Source organism: Manis pentadactyla, chromosome 9, assembly GCF_030020395.1.
Source record: "Manis pentadactyla isolate mManPen7 chromosome 9, mManPen7.hap1, whole genome shotgun sequence".
Classification (NCBI taxonomy): Eukaryota; Metazoa; Chordata; class Mammalia; order Pholidota; family Manidae; genus Manis; species Manis pentadactyla.
Genome location: NC_080027.1, coordinates 36344189 through 36365259, shown reverse-complemented (window position 1 = coordinate 36365259; position 21071 = coordinate 36344189). Strand labels below are relative to the sequence as shown.

General features: G+C 38.4%; 1 protein-coding gene across 2 annotated transcripts in view; it reads right to left on the bottom strand.

Annotated features, from left to right (window-relative positions):
- Positions 1-21071, bottom strand: part of GAB2 (GRB2 associated binding protein 2) — a 186507-nt gene that overhangs the window by 53460 nt on the left and 111976 nt on the right. The window contains exons 2-3 of one of the 2 annotated variants that reach the window (XM_057507193.1): positions 13285-13379; positions 7015-7315 (exon numbers count right to left, since the gene is read on the bottom strand). In XM_057507193.1, the coding sequence (XP_057363176.1) occupies positions 7015-7276 (262 nt within the window). In that variant the 5' untranslated portion in view covers positions 7277-7315; positions 13285-13379. The remainder of the gene's footprint in view (positions 1-7014; positions 7316-13284; positions 13380-21071) is intronic. The other variant, XM_036895510.2, reaches the window with a different exon arrangement.

Sequence of the window (21071 nt, the reverse complement as noted above, 5' to 3'; positions counted from 1 at the left end):
TGACTCCATTTCAGCCCAACAGGGGAGGTGTCTGCAGGAGCCAGCTCCAGGGGCTCCTTCCTCCCTATGGGTGTCCAGGCCTGGTGCTACAGTCTAGCCCAGACGGAGTCACACATCAGCCCCCCCCCCATTATCCCTGAAGTTCCGCCCTTGCTGCAGACCAGGCAGAGAGCTGCCTTGCCCGCAGCAAGTGCAACAGAACCTCCTGAGCTGATCACAAAGGTGGAGCTGAAGCAAACTGCCAGCACACACAGAAAACGTCCTCCCACTGCATGCCAACAGCTGGGGTTCCCCCAAACAGAACCAGGTACTAGAAAGTAAAGAATCTTGAGCTTCTGGGCACCACAGGACACATTCTTCATAAAGCGACTGCTCTATAGGACAGGAATCAGAGCAGAGCTATCTAATAAAAAGGAAGAAACACAGAAACTCTGACAAAATGAGTAAGCAGAGGAAAATGATGCAAAAACAAAAACAAAAACAAAAAACACCATAGGACAGAACCACAGAAAGAGGGCTAAATGAAACGGAGATAATGAATCTTCTTGACAAAGATTTCAAAATAGAAGTCATAAACATGCTCACAGATTTACAGAAAAGAATTCAAGATCTCAGGGAGGACTTAAGCAAAGAAATAGAAGACCTGAAAAAGAGCCACTCAGAGCTGAAGAATACAGTACTGAAATGAAACATACAATGGAAGTATTTAAGAATTGATTAGAACATGTAGAGATGGTAAATGAAATGGAAATTAGAGAACAGGAAAACAAGCTAAGACAAAGAGAGAAAAAAGGATCTCTTGAAATGAAAGAATGGTAAGAGAGTTATGTGACCAATCCAAATGAAACAATATTCACATAATACGGGTACCAGAAGGAGAAGAGAAGATAAAGGGACAGAAAATTTCTTTAAGGAAATTATTTTTGAAAAATTCCCTGATTTGGGGAAGGAATAGACACCCAGGTCATGGAAGTGCAGAGATTGCATAACAAAAGGAACCGCAGGAGACAACACCAAGACATATAATAATTAATATGGCAAAGATCAAGAATAAGGAAGGAGTGTTGAAAGTGGCCAGAGAGAGAAAAAAGATTACTTATAAAGGAAATCCCATATGGGTAATAGCAGACTTCTCAGTAGGAACTTAACAGGCTAGAGGGAGTGGCATATTTAATGTACTGAAACAGAAGGACATCGAACCAAGAATCCTCTATCTGGCAAGATTATCATTTAAATTTGAAGCCAGTATTAAGCAATTTCCACATACACAAAAGTTGAAGGAATTCACCACCACTTAGCTAGTCTTACAGGATATGTTAAAGTGACTGCTGTAGATGGAAATGACCCTAAGGCTAACTAGCTTTCACTAGTGAAAATAAACCCACAGTGAAGGTAGTAGACCAATTAATTACCAAGCAAGTATGAAATTAAAACAAAACAAAAGAAACAAAATGAACTACACAAATCAGTCAAGGGATACACAAAATGTGCAGGTTATGACATCTAATACAAAAAAAAGTGGCGGAGGAAGCAGCAGAAGGAAAAAAAGTACCTTTAGGTTGTGTTTAAAACAGAGTAATCAGCAAGTTAAGATAGACTATTATATAGTAAGGAAGATGTCCTTGAACCTTTGGTAAACAGAAAACTAAAGCCTACAATAAATACACACAGACACAAACAAACAGACAAAAAGAGAAATCTAATTACAACACTAAAGAAAACCATCAGTAACAGGAGTATAAAAGAGAAAGAAAGGAACAGAGAGGAGTTATAAAAAACAGCCAGAAAACAATTAATAAAATGGCAACAAATACATGTCTATCAATAATCACATTAAATGTAAATGGACTGAATGCAGCAATCAAAAGACATAAAGTGGGTGAATGGATAAAGAAACAAGACCCATCTATATGTTGCCTATGGGAGACTCATTTCAGACCCAAAGACATACACAGACTAAAAGTGAAGGGATGGAAAAAGATATTTCATGAAAATAATAGGGAGAGAAAGGCAGAAGCAGCAATACTTATATCAGACAAAATAGATTTCAAAACAAAGAAATTAGAAAGAGATAAAGAAGGACATTACATAATGCTAAAAGGATCAGTTCAACATTATAAATATCTATGCACCCAACACAGAAGCAGCTAAATATGTAAAACAAATACTAACAGAATTAAAGGGGGAAATAGATGGCAACACATTCATTTTAGGAGACTTTAACACACCACTCACATCAATAAACAGATCAACCAGACAGAAAATAAACAAGGAAACAGAGACACTGAACAATACATTAGATCAAATGGACTTAGCAGATATCTACAGAACACTCCACCCAAAAGCAGCAGGATACACATTCTTCTCAAGTGTACATGGAACATTCTCCAGAATAGTTTACATACTAGGCCACAAGAAGAGCCTCAGTAAATTAAAAAAGATTGAAATTGTATCAAGCTGCTTACTCAGACCACAGTGGTATGAAATTAGAAATATATTACACAAAGAAAACAAAAAAAGCCTACAAACACATGGAGGCTAAACAACATGCTTCTTAATAACTAGTGCGTCAATGAACAAATTAAAACAGAAATCAAGCAATACATGGAGACAAATGAAAACAAAAATACAACAGCCCAAAAAATCTGTGGGATGCAGCAAAGGCAGTTCTAAGAGGAAAGTACACAGCAGTACAGGTTTACCTCAAGAAACAAGAACAATCCCAAATAAACAGCCTAAAATCATAATTAAAGAAACTAGAAAAAGAAGAAAAAATGAAGCCCAAAGTCAGTAGAAGGAGGGACATGATAAAGATCAGAGCAGAAATAAATAAAATAGAGAAGAAAAAAATAATAGGAAAAAAATCAATGAAAATAGGAGCTGGTTCTTTGAGAAAATAAACAAAATAGGTAACCCCCTAGCCAGACATACCAATAAAAACAGACAGTACCCACATAAACAGAATAATAAGAAGAAATAATCAAAACAGATACCACAGAAATACAAAGATTTATTAGAGAACACTATGAAAAATTATATGCCAATAAATTGGACAACATAGAAGGAATGGACGACTTCCTAGAAAAATACAACCTTCCAAGGCTGACCCAGGAAGAAAAAGAAAATCTGGACAGACCAATTACCAAGAAAGAAATTAAACTGGTAATCAAAAAACTTCCAAAAAACAAAAATCTCAGGTCTGGTTGAATTCACAGCTGAATTTTACAAAATATTTAAAGACGAGCTAATACCAATCCTCCTTAAAGCATTCCAAAAGTAAAAGAAGAAGTAATACTTCCAAACTCATTCTATGAGGCCAGCATCACTCTAATAGCAAAACCAGACAAAAGACACCACAGAAAAAGAAAATAACAGATCAATATCCCTAATGAACTTAGATGCAAAAATATTCAACAAAATATTAGCAAACCAAATTCAAAAATACATAAAAAAGATCATCTATTATGACCAAGTAGGATTTATTCCAGGGATGCAAGGATGGTACAATTCATAAATCAATCAATGTCATACACCACAGTAACAAAAAAAAAAGGATAAAAACCATATGGTCATCTCAATAGATGCTGAAAAAGCATTTGAAGAAATCCAATATCGATTCATGATATCTCAACAAAATGGGTATAGAGGTTTATGTACCTCAAATAACAAAGACCATATATGACAAACCCATAGCCAATATCATACTTAATAGTGAAAAGCTTTCAGCTTTTCCTCTAAGATTGAGAATAAGACAAGAGTACCCACTCTCACCACTTTTATTCAACATAGTACTGGAGGTCCTAGCCATGGCAAGCAGACAACACAAAGAAATAAAAGGCATCCAAATTGGTAAGGAAGAAGTTAAACTGTCAGCATTTGCAGATGACATGATATTGTATATAGAAAACCCTAAAGACTCCAGCAAAAAACTAGTAGAACTAATCACTGAATTCAGCAAAGTTGCAGGATACAAAATTAATACCCAGAAATCTGTCACATTCCTATATAGTAACAATGAACTAGCAGAAAGTGAAATCAGGAAAAGCGCTCCATTTACAATTGCATCAAGAAGAATAAAATACCTAGGAAGGAACCTAACAAAGGAGGTGAAAGACCTGTACTCTAAAAACTACAAGACACTCATGAGAGAAATTAAAGAAGACACCAATAAGTGGAAATAAATCCCATGCTCATGGATAGGAAGAATTAATATCGTCAAAATGGCCATCCTGCCTAAAGCAATCTACAGATTCAGTGCAATCCCTATCAAAATACCAACAACATTCTTCAATGAACTAGAGCAAATAGTTCTAAAATTCATATGGAACTACAAAAGACCCCGAATAAACAAAGCAATCCTGAGAAGGAAGAATAAAGTAGGAGGAATTATGCTCCCTGACTTCAAACTCTACTACAAAGCCACAGTAATCAAGACAATTTGGTACCGGCACAAGAACAGACCCATAGACCAATGGAACAGACTAGAGAGCCCAGATATAAACCCAAGCATATATGGTCAATAATATAAAGGAGCCATGGATATACAATGGGGAAATGACAGCCTCTTCAACAACTGGTGTTGGCAAAATTAGACAGCTACATGTAAGAGAATGAAGCTCAATTATTATCTAACTCCATACATGAAAGTAAACTCAAAATGGATCAAAGACCTGAATGTAAGTAATGAAACCATAAAACTCTTGGAGGAAATCATAGGCAAAAATCTCTTTGACTATAAATGTGAGCAATTTTTTTCCTGGACACATCTCCTCAGGCAAGAGAAACAAAATAAAAATGAATAAATGGAACTACATCAAACTAAAAAGCTTCTGTACAGCCAAGGGCACCACCAGCAGAACAAAAGGCACCCTACATTATGTTAGAATACATTCATAAATGACTCATCTGATAAGGTGTTAACATCCAAAATATACAAAGAACTCATACACCTCAACATTCAAAAAAACCCAATTAAGAAATGGCTGGAGGACCTGGAACAGACACTTCTCCAAAGTAATACAAATGGCCAACATGAAAAGATGCTCCACATTGCTAATCATCAGGGAAATGCAAATTAACATCACTATGTGATATCACCTCACACTGGTTAGAATGGCCAGTATCCAAAAGATAACAAACAACAAATGCTGACAAGGATGTGGAGAAAGAGGAATCCTCCTACATTGTTTGTGGGAATGTAAACTGGTACAACTGCTCTGGAAAGCAGTAGGCAGGTTCCTCAAAAACTAAAAATTGAAACACTGTTCAACCCGGTAATTTCACTCCTAGGAATTTGCCCAATGAAAACAAAATCCCTGATTCGAAAAGATATATGTACCCCTATATTTATCAACACATTATTTGCAATAGCCAAAATATGGAGGCAGCCTCTGTGACCATCAGTAGATGAATGGATAAAGAAGATGTGGTACATGTACATAATGGGATATTATTTAGCCACATAAAGAAAAGAAATCCTCCCATTTGCAACAACATGGTATTATGGTTAGTAAAATAAGCCAGGTGGAGAAAGACAAATACCATATGATTTCACTTGTTTGTCGAATATAAAAACAAAGCAAAACAGAAGGAACAAAGAGCAGTAGACTCAGACACTGAGGAAGTGACTAGTAGTTACCAAGTGGGAGAGGTTCCGGTGGGCACAGATGGGGAGAGGAAAAGGGGGATAAAAGGGCACAATAATTTGCAGTCATAATATAAGTTGAACCACTCTGATATACATTTGAAACCAACATAAGATGGTATATCAATGACTGTTTAATTAAAAAAAAGAGAAGTTTTAAAAATTATGATTCTTTAAGTCTAAGTGGAAGTCCTCTGCCTTTCTAACAAGTTCCTGGGAGAGGCTGAGGCTGCTGGTCTACAGCTCCACTCTGAGCAGTAAGAATCTAGACCAGTGGTTCTTAAACATAACTGTGCATCAGAATCATGTGGTGGGTTTTTTAAAACACAGATTGCTGGGCTGCATCCCCAGTGTTTCTGAATCAGTAAGTCTGGGCTGGGGTCCAAGAATTTGCATTTCTAACAGGTTCCCAGATGTCAATGTTGCTGATGAGCTAAGAGTGGTTTTTATGTTTTTAAAGGTTTGTAAAAAATTTAAAGGCAGGAATATGAAACAGGGACTATGCATGGACTTCAAATCTTTACAGAAAATGGTTGCTGAGCCTCAGACCCATGATACTCAGAATGAAGCTTTTAAAGGACACTAATGTCTAGGTCCTGTCCCTGAGATTCTTAGTAAACTGATTTGGTTTGGGTCCTTGTCACTGACATTTAAAAATGCTCTTCGTAATTCTGTTGTGCACCAGGTTTAAGAACTAAGGAATTGGCTCTCTACCCACCTCAGAAAAGACCTGCTCTTCAATCATCCCCGAGTTGGGGACACAAACAAATGTTAAAGAGAATTTTTGCAATTTAAAACCCATTTCAAAAAGTTGAACTACTCTTTTTGTGAAGGGTAACAAATCCCAAACATAAATCAGTATTTCCCTCTCTCACCTGTCCCTTCACAAGTGAATATAAATGAACACTGATCATACATAAATAATAATCACACACACAAAAAAGGTGCAAATGTAACTGTGTGGGATGGTCTGAAATAGATGGGCTAGGACACACAGAGAAGGACCAGAGAAGGGGTGAAGGGGTGAGCTGCCCTATGGGGTAGCTGTAGGTAACGGGGCACAGTGCTAGAGAGCTGAGGGAAGGGGAGAAACGTGCAGGGCTGAGCCACAGAGTGGGGCCGGGGTACCTGAAGGACCACAAAATAACTTCAGCTTCAGCAAAACCCCACTCTATCTTAGCCTTCCATTTCCTCTAATATTTGACCAACCCTGCACACGCTTACCCTCTGCCTATTACTACTCTGGCAAGGAGGAAGGCTTTTAGCTACAGCCTGCTCTTCTTGCTTAAGGAATCTGAAGGCATTCATCTTAGCCCCACACACCAAGCCTCCTGCAGGAAGCACCTCTCCCCTTCTAAGAAGTCTCATACCTGTGCTCTCCTCAGCCTGATTGAAGCCACAGATCTGGCAGATGCTCTGGACCCACTTATTCATGTCCTCCTCTGTCTCGGCCACCAGGTAAAAGGTGCGCTCGCTGGTCTTGATGTCAAATACAAAACTATCCTGCAGCTCCTTCTTGTTGAAGGTCAGGCCTGCATCCACCTGCTCACAGAAGTTCAGGTTGATGATACGTAGGGGCTTCTTGGAGTGATCATTCTTGTAGTATTCCAGAACATCTGGGTCACCGCTCATCCGGCCACTCCGCAGGATAAACCAGCGTTTCTTCCAGGCCTGAACAGAAAGGAGACAGAAGAGGGAGAAACTGTCATCAGGTGATTCGAAGCTTCCCACTGGTCCTCAGTATCACCAGGCTCCAGACAGGGACTGTTACTCCTGCAGGCTGAACAAGCCTCTGTCTTGCTCTAGGGTTTCAAAAACGAGGGAGGGGTTTAGAATGCAGGTGCGTGCAGCATTTCACTATGGAACAAGGTCTTATCACTATAAAATGAGATATGGCGTTTCTACTTTTTGATCAGGAAGTTAGATGAGAGCTAAAACAATTTAGAGCAATTATTCCATTAGGCTGCTAGAATACAGACTTAAGCTCTTAGTACTTTTTAGTCAGAGTGGAACTTGCAAAACCATAACATCTCAGTTTATGGAAAGGCACCCCTGCTCAGACATGGTGAGTTGAAGTCACAATGTCACACATAGCAAGTAGCAGAAAAACAACTTTCCTAACCTTTTCTACATTGTGCTTTTATCAAATCATGATACCTTAGAAGAATCACACAGAAACCATTCTAAAAACTTCTCTACGTAATGTTAGGATTTTTCCCATCACTGCTATATCCCTAGTACTCATTATAGAGCTTTGCACATACTAAGCACTCAATATGTATTACTAAATGAATAAATTCCTTGTATCATTCCATTCTACAGAATTTAATACTTGATTACATATTCCCTCATATTGTCTTCTACATTCCATCTCTTCAACAAGTATGAGTAACCTAGGAGCAGACACCACACAAAGCAGTAAAAAGATTTAAGATAGAATTCAAGCTTTACCACTGACTTGCTGCATAATTTTCAGATTAAGTCATCTAACTTTTTGGATTTTGTCTCATCTATAGAATAAGGATCAACATCACCACCATTGTCTCTGCCTGCCTTATACGGTATTTATCATGTAATGCACCCAGAGCACTTTATATGCAACCCTAAAGCAATACAAATGCCAAGGATTTGATTATTACCATAATTCTTCAGTCCCCACTGGGTCCTCCACTCCATTAATCCTTTCATTCTCACATTCTAATCCCTGTCCTCACTTCCTTCCATACCCAACTTTGGGTGATCCAGTATTATAATTATTCCCTGGCTTCTTTATCTATTTCTCTTATCTATCTGGGAAAGCCACAAACCCTGCTAAGTTCAATGCTCTGTCCACTCTGCCTGTTCCCATTCAGCTGTACAGAGCTTGAGAAAATCATACAACTCTGTAGACTGATCTCACTTAAATTCAAGTGGACCCTCATGCTGCCAACAATCCTAATGTATTTACCTAGTCCATGATTTTCTCTTGCTGTTTGGCAACAGTCTTTGAACGCTCCTGTTAAACCTCTAACACCTTCATTCTTACGCTTCATGAGAAAATATAAGCATTCAAACGAGCATTTGTGCCTGATTCATCACCAAATTTACAAAACTGCCTGTATCTGTAGCAAAGTAGTCTGTTACTAGGGAGCATGGACAGTTCATCCAATCCAAGACCACCCTTCTATTTGTGCATCCCTCTCACCTACACGGGGACATCATTGTAAGAATTCTCCCACTCTCTGGAGTCACTGCATTTTCCCTCCCTACTAGAATCATTCCTATCAGGACACCAACCTCTCCCATTTTAGGAAAAAAAAAAATTAAAAGCTCGACTCGATCCCACATTTCCCTCCAACTATGGTCCAGTTTTCTGCTTCTCTTTACAGCAGAACCTCAGAGTTTTCTACCTATTATCTTAGTTTTCTCTCTTCTCAGCAGCAACCCAATCAGGCAGCACCCTCCTCGCCTAATATAACTTAAAGGTCTCAAAGACTTCACTGCTGCTAATGCAACTTGGGTTTTGATCTCTCAGCTGATAACAGTTTGTGATTCCAGCCTCTTTGAAGCACTTTCTTCACTTGGTTTCAGTGCTCACTCGCCATTTCCTCCTATCTCCCTGGCCTTTCTGTTTCAGTTTCCTGTGCTGGTTCCTTCTCATCTCCCTGACCTCTAAATATCACAATGCCCCAGTGCTCAGTTCTCTGACTCTTTCTCTTCTCTTTCTACACCCACTCCCTAGGTTATTTTATTCATTTTCACAGCTTTAAAAGCCATCTAATTGCTACAATTCCCAAGTTTCTCTCTTGAGCCTGGACACATCTATTGAACTCTAAATAGTCTTCTAACTGTTCATTAACAGGCATCTCAAACTTCACGTGCTCAGAACTGAGCTCTGGATGTCCTCCAGTCCTGTTCTGTGTGCAATCTTTCCCATTTCAGTTAATATCAACTCCAGCCTTCCAGTTGCTCAGATCAAAAATCTTGATGTTATCATTGACTCCTTTCTTTCACATTCCACATCTAATCTGAAAGCCAGACCTCTTGGTTCAAGCAGTTCAAAATATGTCTACGATGCGGTCACTTCTCTACACCTCCCCTGCTATTCAGCTGGTCTAGTCCACCATTCTGTAGTCTTCCTGCTTCCACCCTTCCATCCTGCAATCTGCTCTCAGCACGGAAGCTGATGTAAATCATACCCTGTCATTTCTCTGCACGGAATCTCCAATGGCTTTCCATCTCACTCACTGTAAAAGCCAAAGTCCTCACAATGGCCAAGGGGCCTGATCCGACTGCCCCTCATCGCACACCTTTCACAGCATCTGCCACTCTCCACCTTGGCTATTCTGTTTTAGCCACACTGGCCACACACAGCTACCTCTGGGTCTTTGCTTCAGTTGTTCCCTCTGCCTGGAATACTCTCCCTGAGATATTTCTACTGCTTATTCTTTCCTTTAAGTCTCTATTTCAGTATCACATTGTTGGAGAGGCTGTTCCTGACCACTCACCCCTCACCCTCTCTTCCCCCTTTACTCTGCTATACTGGGTCTCACCAGCTCTTATACTACCTACAGTACCACATTTTTGTTGACTGTCTATACTCAGTTCCCAGAATATAAATTCCATGAGAGCAGGGATTGGTTCTTTTTATCCCATACTGCATTCTGAGTACTTAGTGTAGTGCCTGACACATAGCTGGTTATCAGTAATGTGTGTTGGATTAATTAATGAATCACCTTCTTACATAAACTCCTTACAGCATCAAGTTGGTCATAGGATATAACTAGTGTCTAAAAGGACTTAGACTGAAATGAAGATTGAGGTAGAGCCAGATAGGACAGAGTTGGAGAAAAATAAAAATCAGTATTATTTATTTAGAGTCACTTAAAATCTTGTCCAGCCCACTGCTTACAGAACTCTGTATGTACTTGTGCACGTGCATGCTGAAGATATGCATATACAGGGAAGGGTGTGGGTAGCAAAGTACATTTCTAAAAGTTACTAGTTTAGCTTGTTGCTTTAGTTGATATATCCCCTTCAGTGCTTGTCTCTGTAGGAAGAACTATCTCCAAATCACTGGTGTGCAGGTGCAAGCATAAACACACACAGAGACACCCCATAAACAAGAAAATGTGTTTGCTACAGATAACATCAGAGCCTGTCAGGTTCTGCTTTCAAGGAAGTAGCACAGGCTGATAAATGGATGCCTATGAAACGCTGATAAATACATGAGCAGGCAAGGCTGTCTAGCCTAGTCCCAAATTCACATCCTCTTCTACCACAACACCCTCTTTTTTATTTTAAACCAAACAATTCTGAACCAAGCATAAGCAACTCCAGTCTATCTCCAGTGACAACTTCTCTGATCCCCTCAGCTGAAATGGACCTCTACTTCCTGTGAGCCTTCATAACACTTTTTATGTACTTTTAATGGCATGTCATTTTTAACAACACATTACAGATATTTTTATATTTTCTGTTTCTTCCCAAGTAGACTAGGGACAACATTTCCTATTTCTTTTTGAATGTCCATGGTAGACATTTACTAAATGTTACTAGGCAAGGCTCTTATCACTGAACACCTTATCTCTCTGGCTTCATTCATGTTTCTTTCCTTTCTTCCATCCACCCATCCTTCCTACCTTCCTTCATTCCATCCGTCCATCCATCCATCCAACTGACAAATATTTATTCAGTGCTTATTATCCTACAGGCATTGTTCTAGATGCTGTAGATACAGCATGAATTCCTGGTCTTTTAGAACTTATATGTGCATAACAAATTACTTATTCTTCTCCAAATGTGCCACATAATTGCATGACTTTGTGCAAGCTGTTTATTCTTCTTAAAATGCCTTTTACTTTACTTTGTCTACCTAGAAAATTCCTATGTCCTATCAGTGCCAGTTTAAATATCACTTTTCCTGGAAGGCCTTTACTAACTCCCCTAGGTAGAGCTGTTGCTCTTGCTTATGATCCCTTAGTAAGCTTCCTTTGATACTTCTTCCCTCAACCTTAGCATTTCAATTGCTTACATGTCTTCCTTCCCTTTAAGCTTGGGAGTATCTTGAGGTTAGGGCCCTATGTGGCCAAGAATTATCTGGCAGAGTGCTTGGCCCATGTGGAAACTCTATAAAGATCTGTTGACTTTTTTCATTCTATCAATATGTTAATTTATTTTATTAATTATTTATTAAATGAATAAATGCAGTTAAAAATATAAGTAACCTTTCATAGTAGGAAGTAGGAAAGGAGAACAGCAAGAATATTACAGAAAAGAAAATAAGAATAAAGGTATGCTGTGGACTTTCTATGACATGAGTTCTTTAGCATCTTGTTCCCTTCATTCTGGTAAGTGCAGTGACCACGTAGTAAATATTTATAAAAGGGTCTGGGAACTTCAGCTTGAAACTGTCCCATGATAGAGAAGTGAAAAATTACTGTCAGATTACTGACGTATAATGCAAGGAGAATATGGAAACATAGTTCTTGAATATATTAAGGAGAATGCTTTTTTAGGACTGTTCTTAAAGAAAATCACTCCCAAAAATTAACTCAAAATGGATCACAGACTTAAATGTAAAATACAAATATAACTCAGCAAGATATAAAAAGAATTATATACCATAACCAAGTGTGGTTTATTCCAAGGATATAAAACTGATTCAGTATTAGAAAAATCAGTGTAATCTATCATTTTAAGCTAAAGAAGAAAAGCTACACAGTCACATCAATTAATACAGAAAAAAATTCTTGACAAAATTCAACACCAATTCAACATAAAAACTCTCAAAAAAAATAGGAACAGGGGAACTTCCTCAATTTGATAAAGAGCACCAACAAAAGACCAACACCAACATTATACTTCATATTGAAAGACTGAATGATTTCCCCCTAAGATCAGGAACGAGGCAAAGATGTCTGCTTTCACCACTTTTATTCAACATAGGACTAAAAGCTCTAGTCTGGATAATGAAGCAAGAAGTGAATATAAAAGACATACAGATGGAAAGAAAGAAAAAAAATTGTCCCTAATTGCAGATGACATGATTTTCCACACAGAAAATCCCAAAGAATGGAGGAAAAAAAACCCTCCTGTGACTAGTAAGTGAGTCTAGCAAGGTCACAGGTTACAAGATGAACATGCAAAAATCTATTTGGCTATATATACAAGTAAATAAACATGTGGAACAGAAAATGAAGATACAATGCCATTTATAATCACTTAAAAATAGGTGTAAATGTAACAAAATATATACAGGACATTTATTCTGAAACTATACAATGCTGATGAAAGAAATTTTAAAAAATTTAAATGGCGAGGTATGCCATGTTCATGGATTGGAAGACTTAACTTAGTACATTTCCCCAAATTTATGTTCAGGTTTGATACAATTTATATCAAAATCCCAGCAAGAGTTTTTATAATGTAGACAAAATTATTCTAAAATGTATATGGAAAGGCAAAGTAAGTACAATAACTATGACAATTCTGAAAAAGAAGATATAAGGGGCTGAGGGGGGTATCAGTTCACCAGATTCTACTGAAATATTTATTTCAGTAAATATAGATAACTACAGTAATCAAGACTATATAGTATTGGCAGAGGGACAGACCCATGGAACAATGGAATAGAATAGAAAACCCAGAAATAGACTCACACAAACATTCCCACATGACTTCTGACAAAGGTAAAAAGTAATTCAGTGGAGGGAAAGTGTCATTTTCAACAAATGGTGCTGAAGCAACTGGGCTTCTGTAGGAAATAAAACGAACCTCAGTCTAAGTCTGACACCTTATACAAAAACTAATTCAAAATGTAACATGGACCTAAATGTAAAACTATAAAACATTTAGGGAAAAATTAGAGGAAATCTTTTGAACCTAAGGCTAGGCAAACAGTTCTTAGACTTGACACCAAAAGGATAATCCATAAAAGAAAAAGCTTATAAATTAGACAACTGAAATGTAAAACTTTTGCTCTGCAAAAGACTTTTTTAAGAGCATAAAAAGACAAACTACAGAATGGGAGAAAATATTTGCAAACTACATATATTGAGAACATATAAAAAACTCTCAACATTTAACAGTCAGAAAAAAAACCTTAACAGTCTAATCATGACAAGGGCAACAGACATGAAGAGACAGTTCACTAAAGAGGTCAGATGTCAAATTAGTACTTGAAAAAGTGCTCAACATCATTAGCCACTCAGGAAACACAACCTAAACCACAATAAGATATTATCACAGACCTACCAGAATGGTTAAAATAAAAAAAGTCATAAAAACACAAAACGCTGACAATGAGGCAGAGAAAGTGGGTCATTCAAACCACTGCTGGTGAGCTCTAACATGATATAGCCACTCTAGAAAAAAGTTTGGCAGTTTCTTAAAAAACTAAACATCCAACTACTATATTAGACAGCAATTGCACTCCGGGGGATTTATCCCAGAGAAATAAAGATTCATAGTCATACAAAGCTTGTACATGAATATTTATGTAAGTTTTATTTACAGTAGCCTGAAACTGGAACAGTCTAAATGTCCTTCAATGGTTAAATAAACCTAAATGGTTAAATAAACTGTGGTACATCCATATCATACAATACTACTCAGCAATAGAAGGGGAACAAAGTATTAACACATGAAAAATCCTAAGTGAATCTACAGAGAATTATGCTGAATGAATAAAGTCCATCCCAAAAGATTACATACTGTATGATTCCACTTATACAACACTCTTGAAAGGAAAGAATTTAGGAATGGACAGATCACTGATTGTCAGGGTTTGAGGAGAAGGTTTGAAGGGGACAGAGTGGGAGTGACTATAGTGGGAGTGACTATGAAAGAGCAGTATGGGAGATCCTTGTGATGGAAATGTTCTGGATCTTGGTTGTATGAATAGCAACATCCGTGTTCTGATATTGTAGTACCATTTTGGAAGATATTACCATTGGTAGGAAACGGGTACTTGCGAGCTTTATTATTTTTATAACTACATGTGAATCTAAAATTATCTAAAAGTAAAAAGGTTAATTAAACTAACCACAGAGAATTAGAATGTTCATAGACAGGAAATGTATTTAAAGAAAACTGTAAGGAAGAAATGAATATTTCTCTGAGAAGAGAAGTAGAGATCATGGAGAGAAAGGTTAACAGTTGGATAAATATTATAACCAGATCGAGTGGTCCTCAATCTTTTCCACTCAGGAAAGGAAATGAGTTCTTAAAGAATCACACTGTGAAAATATGCATAAGCTTTAGAGTTCAGGCTCTTGAGCAGAAGGGCACAAAACAGAATGAACTAAGTGTCACCTGGCATTTCTGAACCTACTGAACTATGTATCAGCTCTAGGAAACCTTGGCTGTAAAGGCAGGCATGATTCTCTGCCTTGGGGAATAAAAGTTCCCAGAGAAAAAATAAAAATACAAAAAAGGTGCCAATCCGATTCTCCTCTGTGTGTGTGTGTATGTGTGTGTGTGTGTGTGTGTGTGTGTGTGTGTAGTAGCCAGCCTCCAAGATAGCCCCCAATGGATTCTACTTCCTACTATAGCCTTATGCAGTCCCCTCCCATTCTGAATAAGGATGACTAACAGGATATTGCATAAATGACAGTGTGTGACTTCCAAGGTTAAGTCATAAAAGATACTGCAGCTTCTTTCTTATTCTCCTTTAGATTAGCTTCCATGTTGTAAGGATATTCAAGCCATATTAAGGAGTGCATATGTTTAGGAACTAAGGCCTCCTGTGAACTGTGTAAATAAACCATTCTTAGAAGGAGAGAACCTTCAGCCACAGTTAAGCCTTCAGATGGCTCCAGCTATAGGCAACTCTTTGATTGCAATTTAATGAGAGACCCTGAGCCAAATCCACCAAGCTACACTGTTCCTCAATTCTGAACTCACAAAAACCATGTGTAATAATAAGTATATTGTTGCTTGAAGCCAGTAATTTTGGGGGTGATTTGTTATGCTGCAATAAATAACTAATACATTTTACTTTTCACTTCCAGGGCTGAATGGGTATAACAAATGGTAACCACTAGAAGTGAAGCTATTTATTTAGAAAACTAAAAGTAGAGCCTAAAAGATAGACTAATAAACCAGGTCAATGGAAAAGAACAATCCAGAAACATACCCATACACATATCATTATTAAATTTATGAGAAAGGTGATGTTGCAGTGCTGTGGAGGGAAGAAGTGTCTTTTCAATAAATGATGCTAGTTCAATTCAGTAACCATGGTAAAAAAAAGATTCTTAATCCTTATTTCACATTAAGGTGAAAATTAATTTCAGATTATATACCCAACTGTGGAAGATACAACAATAAAGCATTTAGAGGAAAATATCTTCATGACTTTGGGGTAGGCAAAGATTTCTTGAATACACAAAAGGTATTCACAAGAGAAATACACAAGAGAAAAAGTAATTGTACTACATTAAATTTAATTCCTGGTCATCAAAAGAGGATGAATCATTAAAAGGATGAAAAGCCCATGCCAAGAATCTGAAAGGAGAGGAGATATTTACCATACATATATCAAATGAAGGATTTACATTTAGAATATATAAAAACATCTATAAATTAGCAAGAAAAAGACCACTCAATAGAAGAATGGGCAAAAGATTTTAATAAGCACTATAGAAAAGAAGATATCCAAATGGCAATAAACATATAAAAAGACCTTGACTTCATTAGCTATTAGGAAAATGCAAATTAACACTACTACACAACCATCAGAATAATTATAATGAAAAATACTGACAATAATAAGTACTGGGATGGTTATGGAGGAACTAAAACTCTCATATTTGTTAGTAGGAGTGTAAGTTGGTATAACCACTTTGGAAAACTATGGCAGTATCTACTAAGGCTGAATATACTCACCCCCGCAAACCCTGCAGTTCTTCTCCTAGGTACATACCCCAAATGACTGTGTCTGTCCATGTATTCATCAAAACACATGTACAAGTATGTTCATTGCAACATTAGTCATAATAACTCCTGTCATGTCTGCCTTTATGCACTCCCCATTTCAAGGGCTTGTTACATATGGTCTGGACTATTGTCATAGTTTTCTAACCAGTTATCCTAATTTAACACTTATAAATGCTTCCAACTTAATCAGAGTAAAGCTCTGACCACATTACTCCACCCACTATCCAAAAATTAATGGCTCCCCATCACCTGCATATCAAAGTCCAAATTCTGTGGCTTCATTTTTTAATTAAACATTAAAAATTTCAGAGGGAGCCAAGATGGCGGTGTGAGAAGAGCAGTGGAAATCTCCTCCCAAAACCACATATATCTATGAAAATATAACAAAGACAACTCTCCCTAGAATAAAGACCAGAGGACACAGGACAACATCCAGACCACAAACACACCTGAGAGAACCCAGCGCCTCGTAAAGGGGGTAAGATACAAGCCCCAGCCCAGTGGGACCTGAGCGCCCCTCCCCCCAGCTCCCGGTGGGAGAAGAGCAGGCAGAGCGGGAGGGAGAAGGAGCCCAGGACTGCCGAACACCCAGCCCCAGCCATCCGGGCCAGAGCACAGACACAGTGCGTGCGTGGGGCCCTGGATACTAGGGAAACAGGGCAGCAAGACTGGTGAGCAGATGCCTGAGGCTGGCGCCAGAGAATAAAGAAAAACGAGCGGACATTTTTAATTTATTTTTTTAATTAAAAAAAAGTTTTTTTTTCTTTTTGGGGTCGTTGTTTTGTTTTGGCGGGTGCTTTTTGGAAGTCTTAAAGGGGCAGGGAGGGACACATAATCCAGAGATAGGGAATCTGGGGATCTCTGGGCACCCTAATTCCCTGGGCTGCAGGGAGCAGGGAGGCCCCTTACGGAGATAAATAGCCTCCCAGCCGCTCCCGCTCCAACGGGACTCCACCACTTTGGAGTAGCTGCCCGAGCCAGGCCACGCCCACAGCAACAGCGGAGATAAACTCCATAGCAGCCGGGCAGGAAGCAGAAACCCTGTCTGCACGCAGCTGCGCAGCACAAGCCACTAGAGGTCGCTGTTCTCCCAGGAGAGGAGGGCCACAAACCAACAAGAAGGGAAGTTCTTCCAGCCGTCACTCGTCCCAGCTCTGCAAACTATTCCTATCACCATGAAAAGGCAAAACTACAGGCAGACAAAGATCACAGAGACAACACCAGAGAAGGACACAGACCTAACCAGTCTTCCTGAAAAAGAATTCAAAATAAAAATCATAAACAGGCTGACAGAGATGCAGAGAAATACGCAAGAGATATGGGATGAAGTCCGGAGGGAGATCACAGATGCCAGAAAGGAGAATACAGAAATGAAACAAACTCTGGAAGGGTTTATAAGCAGAATGGATAGGATGAAAGAGGCCACTGATGGAATTGAAACCAGAGAACAGGAACGCATAGAAGCTGACATAGAGAGGGATAAAAGGATCTCCAGGAATGAAACAATATTAAGAGAACGGTGTGACCAATCCAAAAGGAACAATATCCGTATTATAGGGGTTCCAGAAGAAGAAGAGAGAGGAAAAGGGATGGAAAGTGTCTTGGAAGAAATAATTGCTGAAAACTTCCCCAAACTGGGGGAGGAAATAATCGAACAGACCACGGAAATACACAGAACCCCCAACAGAAAGGATCCAAGGAGGACAACACAAAGACACATAATAATTAAAATGGCAAAAATCAAGGACAAGGAAAGAGTTTTAAAGGCAGCTAGAGAGAAAAAGGTCACCTATAAAGGAAAACCCATCAGGCTAACATCAGACTTCTCGACAGAAACCCTACAGGCCAGAAGAGAATGGCATGATATATTTAATGCAATGAAACAGAAGGGCCTTGAACCAAGGATACTGTATCCAGCACGACTATCATTCAAATATGACGGTGGGATTAAACAATTCCCAGACAAACAAAAGCTGAGGGAATTTGCTTTCCACAAACCACCTCTACAGAACATCTTACAGGGACTGCTCGAGATGGGAGCACTCCTAGAAAGAGCACAGAACAAAACGCCCAATATATGAAGAATGGAGGAGGAGGAATAAGAAGGGAGAGAAGAAAAGAATCTCCAGACAGTGTATATAACAGCTCAATAAGCGAGCTAAGTTAGGCAGTAAGAGACTAAAGAGGCTAACCTTGAACCTTTGGTAACCACGAATTTAAAGCCTGCAACGGCAATAAGTACATATCTTTCAATAGTCACCCTAAATGTAAATGGACTGAATGCACCAATCAAAAGACAGAGTAATAGAATGGATAAAAAAGCAAGACCCATCTATATGCTGCTTACAAGAAACTCACCTCAAACCCAAAGACATGTACAGACTAAAAGTCAAGGGACGGAAAAACATATTTCAGGCAAACAACAGCGAGAAGAAAGCAGGGGTTGCAGTACTAATATCAGACAAAATAGACTTCAAATCAAAGAAAGTAACAAGAGATAAAGAAGGACACTACATAATGATAAAGGGCTCAGTCCAACAAGAGGATATAACCATTCTAAATATATATGCACCCAACACAGGACCACCAGCATATGTGAAACAAATACTAACAGAACTAAAGGGGGAAATAGACTGCAATGCATTCATTCTAGGAGACTTCAACACACCACTCACCCCAAAGGATAGATCCACCGGGCAGAAAATAAGTAAGGACACGGAAGCACTGAACAACACAGTAGAGCAGATGGACCTAATAGACATCTACAGAACTCTACATCCAAAAACAACAAGATACACATTCTTCTCAAGTGCACATGGAACATTCTCCAGAATAGACCACATACTAGGCCACAGCAAGAGCCTCAGTAAATTCCAAAAGATTGAAATCCTACCAACCAACTTTTCAGACCACAAAGGCATAAAACTAGAAATAAACTGTACAAAGAAAGCAAAAAGGCTCACAAACAGACGGAGGCTTAACAACACGCTCCTAAATAATCAATGGATCAATAACCAAATCAAAATGGAAATCCAGCAATATATGGAAACAAATGACAACAACAACACTAAGCCCCAACTTCTGTGGGACACAGTAAAAGCAGTCTTAAGAGGAAAGTATATAGCAATCCAAGCATATTTAAAAAAGGAAGAACAAGCCCAAATGAATGGTCTAATGTCACAATTATCAAAATTGGAAAAAGAAGAACAAATGAGGCCTAAGGTCAGCAGAAGGAGGGACAGAATAAAGATCAGAGAAGAAATAAATAAAATTGAGAAGAATAAAACAAAAGCAAAAATCAATGAAACCAAGAGCTGGTTCTTCGAGAAAATAAACAAAATAGATAAGCCTCTAGCTAGACTTATTAAGAGGAAAAGAGAGTCAACACAAATCAACAGTATCAGAAACGAGAAAGGAAAAATCACGACGGACCCCACAGAAATACAAAGAATTATTAGAGATTACTATGAAAACCTATATGATAACAAGCTGGGAAACCTAGGAGAAATGGACAACTTCCTAGAAAAATGCAACCTTCCAAGACTGACCCAGAAAGAAACAGAAAATCTAAACAGACCAATTACCAGCAACGAAATTGAAGCAGTAATCAAAAAACTACCAAAGAACAAAACCCCCGGGCCAGATGGATTTACCTTGGAATTTTATCAGACATACAGGGAAGACATAATACCCATTCTCCTTAGAGTTTTCCAAAAAATAGAGGAGGAGGGAATACTCCCAAACTCATTCTATGAAGCTAACATCACCCTAATACCAAAACCAGGCAAAGACCCCACCAAAAAAGAAAACTACAGACCAATAACCCTGATGAACGTAGATGCAAAAATACTCAACAAAATATTAGCAAACTGAATTCAAAAATATATCAAAAGGATCATACACCATGACCAAGTGGGATTCATCCCAGAGATGTAAGGATGGTACAACATTCGAAAATCCATCAACATCATCCAGCACATCAACAAAAATAAAGACAAAAACCAAATGATCATCTCCATAGATGCTGAAAAAGCATTTGACAAAGTTCAACATCCATTCATGATAAAAACTCTCAGCAAAATGGGAAAAGAGGGCAAGTACCTCAACATAATAAAGGCCATCTATGATAAACCCACAGCCAACATTATATTGAACAGCGAGAAGCTGAAAGCATTTCCTCTGAGATCGGGAACTAGACAGGGATGCCCCTCTCCCCACTGTTATTTAACATATTACTGGAGGTCCTAGCCACAGCAATCAGAAAAAACAAAAAAATACAAGGAATCCAGATTGGTAAAGAAGAAGTTAAACTGTCACTATTTGCAGATGACATGATACTGTACATAAAAAACCCTGAAGACTCCACCCCAAAACTACTAGAACTGATATCGGAATACAGCAAAGTTGCAGGATACAAAATTAACACACAGAAATCTGTGGCTTTCCTATACACTAACAATGAACCAACAGAAAGAGAAATCAGGAAAACAACTCCATTCACAATTGT